Below are 10190 nucleotides of genomic sequence, written 5' to 3'. Positions count from 1 at the left end.
GCTGCTTCCGTGAGTTCATGGCCATACGCAAGCATACCGGCCACAGGGTGCAGATTGCTTGCCTCATTCCCCAGAGGCACCTGCATCCCTCACACCTGCCGTCCGCACGGTTCCCCGACGAGGCGCGTAAGCTACTCAGCATGCTTCTCAAGCTGCTCGGTTTCGGGCCTGTCGCCTCCACAGCGACAGCAATTTTTTTCTGGCGATTGCCACTCTGGCACGCCTACAATGCCGCGTGGTCACAACCGCGGGGTGTAGAGCTACAAAATCAGAAGCGAATCGGCCGACTGGTGGCCCTGCAGGATCTGTCGACGGATGATCCGGCTCTGGAGCTCCGAGTCACCGAGTTGCAACAAGCCCAAGGATCACGCTTCTGCCGCGCGCCGCTCATTAGAGGCGGACCAAGAAAACTCCTGCAGTGGTCATCCACGCCCGTTCCTGCCGATTCCCGGCAAGACACGCCGCCCACCGACACCCATACAATACCTTTTCCACCGCCTCAGGAGGTGCTGCGCCTGAACACGTCCACATGGCCACGCGGCATGACGTATCCCGCAATCGGGTGGGCAGTGAAGGAGCTGACGGTGAAACAGGCCACTCAGCTCAGCGAGACCATCTGCAAGTCGCTTGTGTGGCTGCGCAGCACAAGTGCGCGATCTGATCGATGGTATCAGCTGCCGCATGATGGGCCACGCCTCAAGGTTGCCAGCTTGTGGCATCGCGTGTTCAGCTCCCTTGAGCAACTCTGCTGAGGAGGCGATCACGGGCACGCGCGGGCTCCAAGCTAGCTAGGGGGTGCGCGCTCGTGGCGTCGCTGACGGTGCGTGGTGTGTGGGCCTCTCCTCGTCCTTTTCGCGGACATTGACACGTACGTACTCCGCCCGCCCGTCCCCACGTACTGTTTTGCGTGTGCCCACACACATATGCTCCTCTCCCTCCCGCTCCTCGCCACCGCATGGTCTCAGCCCAGGAGCTGCCACGCACGGCTTCCCCTCACTTGCGAGGCGCTGCATTGGCCGCGCGCAGCCAGCGATCGACCACCCGTCAAGATTGTGGACGCCTTTGCCTTCAACGGCGAGTGGGACATGCTTGAGCTCCGCCGCAGGGAGCTCGCAGCATACATCAACGCGACCGCCATCGTCACCTCGGGTGTCAATTTTCACGGCCAGCCCCGCCCCGAACCTCACGTGACGGTGGACAGCGTCGCGGGCAAGCTGACGCGGCTCAGCCTCCCGCCTTCCGCTTTTAGCGTGTGCAGTGCTAGACTGGGTTCACCACGCAACCGGGCGGAGTGCCGGCTCGCGGTGTCGAAGAACTCGGTCGCCCTCGCCGTCGACCGGGTGGCGGACATCCAAGCGAGCGACTGGGTCCTCTTCTCGGACCCGGACGAGCTGCCGCTGCCAGCCGTCCTGAGGCTGCTGCACACGTGTGAGCCGCCGGTTGCGGTGACTACTAGGCGGGGCGCAAAAGTGGCCGATGCCCCAGCGACAGTGGTCATCAAGCTGACAGCCATCGCTCACTATCTCTACCACGTGGGCTGCGTCGCCAACACTAGCCTCTGGTATGGAGCGCGCGGCCCGTTTCTCGTGCGGGTGGGGACGATGCGGAGGTATGGCCTGCGCGCCTTCCAGTTCGAGCCGAAAAAGTACCGCGGCTGGGGCGTCTACAACGGCTTTGGGCCGTACGCCTCTGCTTACGACTACCAGCGCACACAGCTCTTGATCCCGTGCGCCGCGTGGCACATGAGCTCCTTTGGGGGCGCGCCGCTGGTGGCGAAAAAGGTGCGTGACAACAAGGACCGCGCCCACGAGCCGTCGAGCAGCGACGTCCGCCACTGCCGAGAGGCAGGGAACCGCGACCGCCAGGGCCTCGTCGTGACACCGCGCCGCCCGGCACGCGCCTACCCCGACGTGCCTGCCTCTGCGCATAGCGACCCGCGCCGCTTTGCGGTCTTTTTCGAAGCCCCTTCCTTCAAAAGGAGGAGACAGCTTTCTGCGAGACGAGACGAGTATGGAGAGACGGAAAAGAGGGCTTTTGATCGTTCTTGAGAGTGCATCTCTTAAGACTAGAGTATATGAGAGAGCCAGGATTCCGCACACAGATCGGCGGAGATATCTCCACAGACGGGGCGGGCGCGGCGCGTCGGGGGCGAGAGCCGCCCGCGCCCCGGCCGGGCGGTGCAACGTGGTGCACATGGCACGTCATGTGGGGCCGGGCGGGGTCTCTCTTGTGTCTTGAGGGTTGGGTCGCCGGTTCACCGCGTTCTCCCCCTCTCCCCGCATTTATGTACCGCGCACGTCCGCCATGTGATGTTAAGGAATTGAAAAATTGTGTGGGTTGTTGTTTGGCGCCAAAGAACCATCGACCATCTCACTCATCACTCAGCAGCGTCTCCGCCCTCGAGCGCCGCCCCCAGCCTGCCAGCAATGGCGCGGGCCCAGGCGACGTCCTCCGCGCCAAAGGCGCGCTTTCGGTCGGCTCCGAGGACGACAACGCCGCTCCTGCCGCCGAGCGGCACCATCAGCAGCGCCTGGGTGGCCTCGGGGAAGTAGGAGAACTCGACGCGGCCGGGCAGCAGCTGCAGGGCAGGGAGGTACTCTGGCGCCCCCGTCGCACTCCCCGCGCACTTTTGCAGCAGCGGGCCTGGCACGACGGCGGCCGCGGGCGACGCAGCGGCGCGAGGCGTGAGCAGTCCGCAGGCCGCGAGGGTGCCACCGCCCGCGCGCCAGATGGCCACCGATGAGGCGCCGAGCCCCGCCCCCAGCGCGTCGGTCGCCCACGCCAGCTCGCGCCTGGAGGGGGCAGTGGTGGAGCAGCAGCGGTACAGATGGGGTGGTGGCGACGGGCAGTGCAGCTATCCGGCGAGCGTGGGGTGGGCGTGGCAGCGGACGCTTCTCGAAGTGTGTCACCTCGCGTCGCCGCTCACCACCGGGTCGAGCCAGTCGACGGCGACGCCGCCGGCGAGCGAGACGGGCTCAGGCTCCGCGGGCGTGATTGCGAGGTTGGACAGCCCGTCGAGCATCAACAGCACCGGCCCCACCGTCGCGATCAGGTCGGCGCGCGACTGGGAATTGAGCAGCTCTTCGGTCGCCAGCCGGTTCACCACCAGCGCGAGGAGCAGCGAGCCGCCAGCGACGAGGCTCACCTCGGGAGAGCGGAGCCGCCGCAGCAGGCCCGAGGCGTGAGGGCTGCCGCAGCGAGGCGTGAGGGCGACGCCGCACGGGCGAGCGATGGGCGGCGGCGGCGTGAGAGCGAAGCCGAAGCCGACGAGGAGCGCAGACATCGGAGGGCGGACCAGAAGAAGAGAAAACCGAGGACCACGGCGCCACATAGGTTTAAATGCACACCTGCGTGAAGCAGATCTGTGTATCGCTGTCCGTAAAACGGGAACAGTGCCCCCTGCGGGCTGCGGGTAGAGTTACCGTGAGCAAGGCGCTCCTCTTCGAACATAGCCAGCTACATCGAGCGAGCAGGCGCCAAGCCGGAGGGGAGAGCATCGCATTTTTTTTATTTTAGAAAGGACGCGATCGCGCGCCAGCGTGGCCTTGGACTTGATCGGCGGGCAAATGGACGAAGAGCGAGAGCTCGACGGCGTAGGCAAACTCACTGAGCGAGGTCTCGACCCCTCGACGGCTGAGCGAACAGCGAGAGCTCTCGGCGGCAGGCGGACGATGCGGCGCCTCGTCCACGGTCTGGCCATCCTCCTCCTCCAGCTCGCGATCATGATACCAATCTTAATACCATCCAACATGATCACATTTACGCCGTTCGTCTTCCTTGGCATCATCGGCGTCGACACTATCGGCCCCTGCGACGGCCTCCGGTGGCGCCGGCTCCCCGTCGTGCTCCCGATCGCGCTCCTCTTTGACCTTCCGCTGGCTTCATGGATCTCGGCGATGTGCATTCTAGAGTGCTGCATCCTGCATCCGCTCGCTCGCACTGCCTACTCGCTTCTCGCTCGCCGTCCTTCCTCAGCCAAGCTCGAGGCGCCCAATCCAAGCGCTTCGGATCTCGAGGACAGCCACCCTCTCTCGTCGCAATCGCGCCGCGCGTCCTCGAGCAGCGAAGGCTCTCGCTACCGCGAGCACGCGTCCATCTGGTCCGCGCTCGAGGGCGGCGACGGCAGCGAGGTCCGATGTGGCGACGTGCGGCTGCTCAGTCTCGCGTGGCTGCTTGCGCTCGCCGACCGTGGCGGGGTGCTGCCGCGGCGGCAGGAGCTGCCCGAGGAGGCCTTCCTCGGGGCGGCGCGGCTCCGGCAGATTGAGGCGGCCGCCAGGCGCGCCATCGACCGCCGCGGGTTCGTGACTGCGCTCGAGGCCCTCGCCAAGGGCACCAGCATCCTCGGCTTTCTCGGCTTCTGGACCAGCGCCTTCCGCCGGAAGCGGAACGTCGACGGCCTCCTCCCGATCGTCTCCATCTCCTACTGCTGGCTCGAGGCCGCGCATCCGGATCGGGAGGGCCGCCAGCTGCAGCTGCTCTCCCGCAAGCTGCGGAGCCTGTACGGCGGGCGAGGCCTGCTCGGCGCTTGCCGCGAGTACGGCTTCTCCGACATGGTGTCTCGCCCCTCCTCCTCTCTCGCCGCTACTCACAACTCAGCCTGTACCAGAGGCACTCCCTCTCTCACGCCACTCTTGTTGCCACCGCGTTTCCCACTCCCTTACCCACCGCCATTCCCTCGCCCTCACCATCACTCCCATCTCTGCCACTCCTTCTCTCACCGCCGCTCCCTCTCCCGGCCGCGGCAGGGCGTGTTCTTCGACTGGGGCTCGGGCTACCAAAAGGACCCGGCGCTGTGGAGGGGGTGGATGGCCGACACAGCGCTGTACGCGATGAGCGACGCCGAGCTGCGGAGGGGCCTAGGGGGCGGCGACCCCGAGCGGATGGCTGCCGAGCGGATGGCTGCCGAGCGGACGGCTGCCGAGCGGCACTCGTACGAGGCGCTCGAGGAAGGCTCGCTGTACGCGCTCAGCGAGGAGTCGCTCAGCATGATGGCGGGCGGCGATCGGATGGTCGCCGAGCGGCGCGCGCACGAGGCGAGCCTTCGCCGCCACCGCCGCAGGCCGACCCCTGGACCATGTGCCCGACTGAGGATGAGTGGTCGACGCAGGCGAGCCGGACCGAGGAGGAGAAGGCCGCCTTCGGTCGCATGCTCCAGCACACCATGGACTTGTGGTACGCGCACTCTGCGATCACCGTCGTGCTGCTCACGCAGCTGCCCGACGAGCTACCCGCCGGCTTCGACCAGAGCCGGACCTACGACACTCGAGGCTGGACCACCTTCGAGCGGTGCTCCGCCGAGCTCGCCAAGAGCTACCAGCTGCAGGTCGCAAAGTGGAAGCTCGTCATCGACGTGGTGAGAGACTGACCCCTCCCGCGCCCCTCCCCTCTCCGCCACGAGCCCGTGCGCCCAGCCTTGCCCCCCGCGCTCCGCCTCTCCCTCCCCTGCAGGCCGACGAGGGGGGCTGCTCCCAGCGGCGGCTCCCCACCACTCCCGCGCGGATGGCGCAGCTGCTCGCCGGCTGCCGCTTCACCAACGGCGCCGACTCTGCGACCGTGCTCGCGCTGTACGCACAGACGGCGACGGCGGTGCTGGGCACGGTCGAGAAGCTGAGCTACCAGGGGCTGCCCCTCGTGCGCGGCGACCCGTGGTGCAGCCCGTCCCGCCTGGCCGAGGCGCTCAACTACTGCCAGCGCCTCCGCCACCTGGTGCTGAGGGGCAGCCGCCTCGGCGACGACGAGGTGGAGGAGCTGGTCGCAGGGCTCGAGGGCGGCGCGCTGCCCGCGCTGGAGGCCCTCCACCTGGGGGCGAACAGGTTCGCAGCCCGCGGCACCGGCGCGTGCTGCGCCCTCCTTCGCCGCGGCGTGGCGCCACAGCTGCAGCACCTCTCCCTCTCCTTCATGCCGACGCTTGGCGACGAGTCCGCCGCGGCGCTCGCTGCCGCGCTAGCGACGGGCTCCCTGCCGCACAAGCTCGCCGTGGACGTCTCCTTTTGTAGCTTAGCCGACGAGGGCGCAAAGGCCATCGCCGCCGCCCTCCCCCTTGCTGGCCCCTCCTGCAACATCATCTGCTGGTTCAACCAGTTCGGCCTGGCGGGCCAGTCGGCGATGCTCGCCGCACTCGACGCTAAGCACGGCCCGGCGTTTGCGCACGGGACCAAGGTCATGAGCTTATTCACTTTCCCTTTCTCGGCCGCGCTCGTTCGCGCGGCGGCGCTTGGCGGTCGCCGCGCTGCAGAGAGCGGTCGAACTCTCGCATGCTAGATAAAAAATGAAAGCGTGAAAGAAAAAGGGTCAAACTCTGACGGAGGAAAAACGGAAAAACCATGACAATCATATGACGAAAAAACAAAAACAAAAAGTGTTTGTCTCTCCGGCAGCACCAGCAGCCAGGGCTGCGGCGGGGGGGGGGGGCATGGAAGGAGAGACGCCATGCGCACCAGCTCTTAACCAGCTGTGCGCCTATTCACTCTTGAGGCGTGAAGAGGTGCTGTCCACACCCACACGCAGAGGTTGGACTCGCCGCACAGCCGCTACTCACTGCTGGAGTCATGGGTGGAGTGAGGTGGTCCGCCCGCTCTGCTCGTCGCCCCCCCCCCCCCTCTCCCTTGGGAATGCCCGGCGGCTCTTGCTCCGAATTCGACGCCGAGGCTGCCGTGTCGTCGTCGCCCCCCTCCTTCCCCTCCAAGGCGGGGGCGGGGAGGGGGCCGGGGGCGGGCCACGGCGCTGCTGGCCCCCCGGCGCTTGGCATCTGGACGCGGAACTGGAAGCGGTCGCCGGCGGACAGGCCGGCGGGGATGGCGACGCCGGCGGGGCCGGCGGTAGTCATGACCTGCATCACCTGGCCGGCGAGCACACCGTCGGGCACGACGGCCTCGAGGGCTTGCGAGGCCATGGGGGCCTCGAGGGCTTGCGAGGCCATGGGGGCGGCGGCGAGCCCGCCGTCCACCAGCCCGGGGGCCGCGAGGGTGCGCGCGAGCTCGAGCGCCCTCTGGTGGATGAGCTCGCCCGGAGAGGAGAATGAGGAGACGTGCGGGGGCAGCAGCCCGGGCGGGGCTAGCCCGGGCGGAAGGCTCTGGCTCAGGAGACGCTGGTGGCCGGGAGGGAGCGGCTGGCCGGGAGGGAGCTGCGGAGGCCACGCAGCCCCCGCCGGCCAGGAGAGCCCTGCTGGTGCGGACCACGCGTCTGGCGCCGTGCCGAGCGCGCACTGCTGCTGCGGCTGTCGCAGCTGCTCGAAGGGCCTCTGCGCCACCGGGGCGTGCAGTGTGTGCTCGTGGCGGACTGCCGCGCCGGACGCAACCGCCGCGTCTTGCGGCGGCATGGGCTGCGGCATGTCTTGCGGCGGCATGGGCTGCGGCGGCATGCCTTGAGGCGGGGGCCGCGCGGCCGGGGTCGACAAGATGTTTCCCGAATCGCACGGCCCGCTGCACGCGGCTCGGGGGTACGCGCCTGCGTTCACCACCTCGAGGGCTGCCGCGAGCTGCGCTGCCGTGTGCTGTGCCCTGCCCTGCCCGTAGAACGCCCCACCCCAGGCCTGCGCGTTCAGCGGCCAGCTCCACATAGGCGAGCCGTACATCGGCACGGGGGGCGCCCCCGCATATCCCGGGAAGAAGTGCGGCAGGGCCGGCCAGGGCGGGGCCGGCGTTCCCGGCAAACCCGGCACGCCGGGCGGTGGCTGAGTCGCGGTCACCGCGATGGCCGGCGCCGCCGCGGGCGGGATTCGGCCTGCGTGAGGTGCGTGGTCTCGCGCAACCTTGAGCCAGACCGTCCCCGTCGGCGTGAGGGTCCTGCAGCGGGAGGAGCACGTGCGTGAGGCTGTGGCAGGGGAGTGTGCCGTCCTCCGCGTCCAGGACGCGTCCAGGACGCACCTGCCGACGCGAAAGGTCATCGTTGCGCCGAGCTTCGCCTGCTCGACGAGGTCGGAGAGCGGGACGAGGCCCGGAAGCCTCTCGTCCGACACTTCGCGCAGAATCGCGAGCTTTGGGCCTTGGCACTCCGAGGTCTGGTTGATGATGCGGTGCGGCGGCCACGGCATCGCCTTGAAGTTGGTCGGCAGCGTGCTGAATATGACCAGGGAAATCTGGTCCTGTTTCGCGTTGTTCCACACGCCGGCCGAGCGCGCGTTGGGGGTGTCGACATCGCCCTCGACGACGTAGATGCGCGACGTGGAGACCGCGACGCCCTGCCGCCTGCACCGGTTGCAGAAGTGCTCTCGAAAGGCACCGGCCACATCCTGCGCGATCCACTCGTGCTCGGTCTCACAGGCGCTTGCCCCGCGCTCCAGCTCTCTGCCCCAGCAGACGTGCGCGACTTTTCTGCGCTTCTGGGGGTGGGCAACGGCGGCAGCGGCAGCATCGGCGGCATGGGCGGGTTCGGCATGGGCGTCGGCGTGGGCGGGTTCGAAGGCGGTGGCGGCGGTGAAGGCGGAGCACTGCTGGTCGCGGTGTCGCTGCGTGCGAGTGGCCAACGGGAGGGTTGGCCGTCCGGCGGTGGAGGAGGTAAATTGGGTGGCGGCAGTGGTGGGGGCGTAAGAAATTATGTGGTTCGTGCGGAAAGCGGCAGCGAGGTTGGTGGACGCCGTTTGGTCGGGTGGGGTTGTTGCAAGCTTTCGCACGGCGGCCGATGAATACTGCGAGGCGGAGTCTGATGTGGATGGGCGCCAGGTTTGAAAATCGCCTTCCATCAACCTGGTGGTGTGTCCTCAGCTCACTTTGGCGAATGAAGGCGGCCAAGGCAAACCTTCGCGAGATCTACTCGCCCCCGTGATACCCCGAATTCTTTTTCCTTTTCGACGCTTACTAAACAACCGCCCGCTTTTCTTTATTCAGGGGACGTGCGAGTCTCATATTGCGCGAAACGACGCGGCACCGACCGAGTCCTCCAGGCAAGATGTCGGCATGTCGCGAGTCCCGCCGTGCCGCGATACCGACAGCTTCCTTGCGCTTGGCGTCCTCAGCAAGACGAGCAACCTCCGCCGTCGGTGCGACCCTCCCGCGTCCCTACCGCCGACCAATCCTCGAGACACACATCACGAAGAAGTGGCTAGAACCGCTCGCCACTCCGTTGTTGGTGCACCGTGTCACCTCCGATTTGTGATCACCCTCCACTCTGACGGAATGGCCACCACCGCGCAAGGACGGGGCTGTCTGGCTGGCGTCATGCACCCGACCAAACAGGTCTGCAGCAGCGCGTCGTGTGGGCGTGGCTGCTCACCAAGGGCCGGCGGGTCCCGACAGTGCTGCATGCCGGCCATCCTGCGAGCCAGGCGAAGCTGCGAGTCGCCGGAACGCGGAAGACGTGGCGTGCATCCTTCAGGGCGACAGGGGTGGCAATGCCTCGGCCCTGCCCGGCGTGAATGCGACCGCTTCAACGACGAGCAAGGTTATTCAACGGTCGGCGGCCCTGCTGTACACGCTCGCTGGCGTGCAGTCGAGCAGAACGCTTGCGCACGAGTCGTTGCTTGCGGATGCTGTGCGGGAGGAGCAGCGGCTGCACGCCGACCTCGCGGCGATCCGTGGCGAGGACGGCGCTTTCTACGCCACAAAGGCGTTGCTTGGCTTCGCCAGTGCGTCGCCCAATCTCACGAGTTCATCGCGCTGGCAGACGACGACGCCTATGTGCGCCTTTCCTCTGTGGTCGCCGACCTTCTCCTGGTGAGAGAGCGCGGGCTGTCGAACGTGGTCTACGGAGGCATCGAGCGGTACACCTTTGACCGCAGGAGAGCATTCACATAGTGACACAGGGTGGCCTTCCGCCAGCTGTGGTCATCGAGGGCGCGCAGAGGCTGGTCGAGGCCGCCTCCACGCCGACCGGGGATTCAGGCCGGGCGTCAGCCAATCCCGTCCCCGTGGCAGATATGGTCGCGGTAGCAGTCGACACCGCCAGGAAGCAGTGGCAGACGGACGCCGCAGGAGGGCGTGTCTTGGTTGACGTACTGGTGGGGCACATCTTGGGATCGGAGAATGACGGCCAGGGCGCCCCCACAACGCGGGTCGAACCGCGCTTGCGAACGGCACGAGCCTCACACCTCACGCCTATGAATAGGCGCCGCCAACGTGACGTGGGTTGATCTGGGCGTTACATTCTCTAAACGGACTGAGCACCTGGTTGGGTGGCGCGATGTAGATGGAATTACGCCACATTCTTGCATTCTAGCTGGCACTCGAGACCATAGGGCTTTGCCTGTCCATCGC

The 10190-nt window shown here is 67.2% G+C and overlaps 3 protein-coding genes across 3 annotated transcripts; 2 read left to right on the top strand and 1 right to left on the bottom strand.

The window, feature by feature from the left end:
- Positions 1 to 923: 923 nt before the first annotated feature.
- On the top strand, positions 924 to 2048 carry EMIHUDRAFT_197470 (hypothetical protein; the record flags this gene model as incomplete). Its single annotated transcript, XM_005767239.1, has 1 exon — positions 924 to 2048. One exon carries the CDS (start codon positions 924 to 926, stop codon positions 2046 to 2048), a length of 1125 nt encoding a protein of 374 aa, XP_005767296.1.
- Positions 2049 to 2377: 329 nt separating this feature from the next.
- On the bottom strand, positions 2378 to 3283 carry EMIHUDRAFT_197469 (hypothetical protein; the record flags this gene model as incomplete). Its single annotated transcript, XM_005767238.1, has 2 exons — positions 2378 to 2792; positions 2910 to 3283. The coding sequence occupies 2 exons, from the start codon at positions 3281 to 3283 to the stop codon at positions 2378 to 2380; spliced, it is 789 nt and encodes a 262-aa protein (XP_005767295.1).
- Positions 3284 to 3671: 388 nt separating this feature from the next.
- EMIHUDRAFT_96523 (hypothetical protein) lies at positions 3672 to 8763 on the top strand (the record flags this gene model as incomplete). The annotated part of the gene is made up of 8 exons (XM_005767237.1): positions 3672 to 4553; positions 4746 to 5009; positions 5060 to 5353; positions 5449 to 6159; positions 6687 to 6965; positions 7530 to 7668; positions 8262 to 8394; positions 8703 to 8763. 8 exons carry the CDS (start codon positions 3672 to 3674, stop codon positions 8761 to 8763), a joined length of 2763 nt encoding a protein of 920 aa, XP_005767294.1.
- Positions 8764 to 10190: the final 1427 nt, after the last annotated feature.

This window comes from Emiliania huxleyi (assembly GCF_000372725.1).
Source record: "Emiliania huxleyi CCMP1516 unplaced genomic scaffold EMIHUscaffold_5, whole genome shotgun sequence".
Lineage (NCBI taxonomy): Eukaryota > Haptophyta > Isochrysidales > Noelaerhabdaceae > Emiliania > Emiliania huxleyi.
The sequence above is the reverse complement of the archived record's forward strand: the minus strand, read 5'-3'. Positions and strand labels throughout refer to the sequence as shown.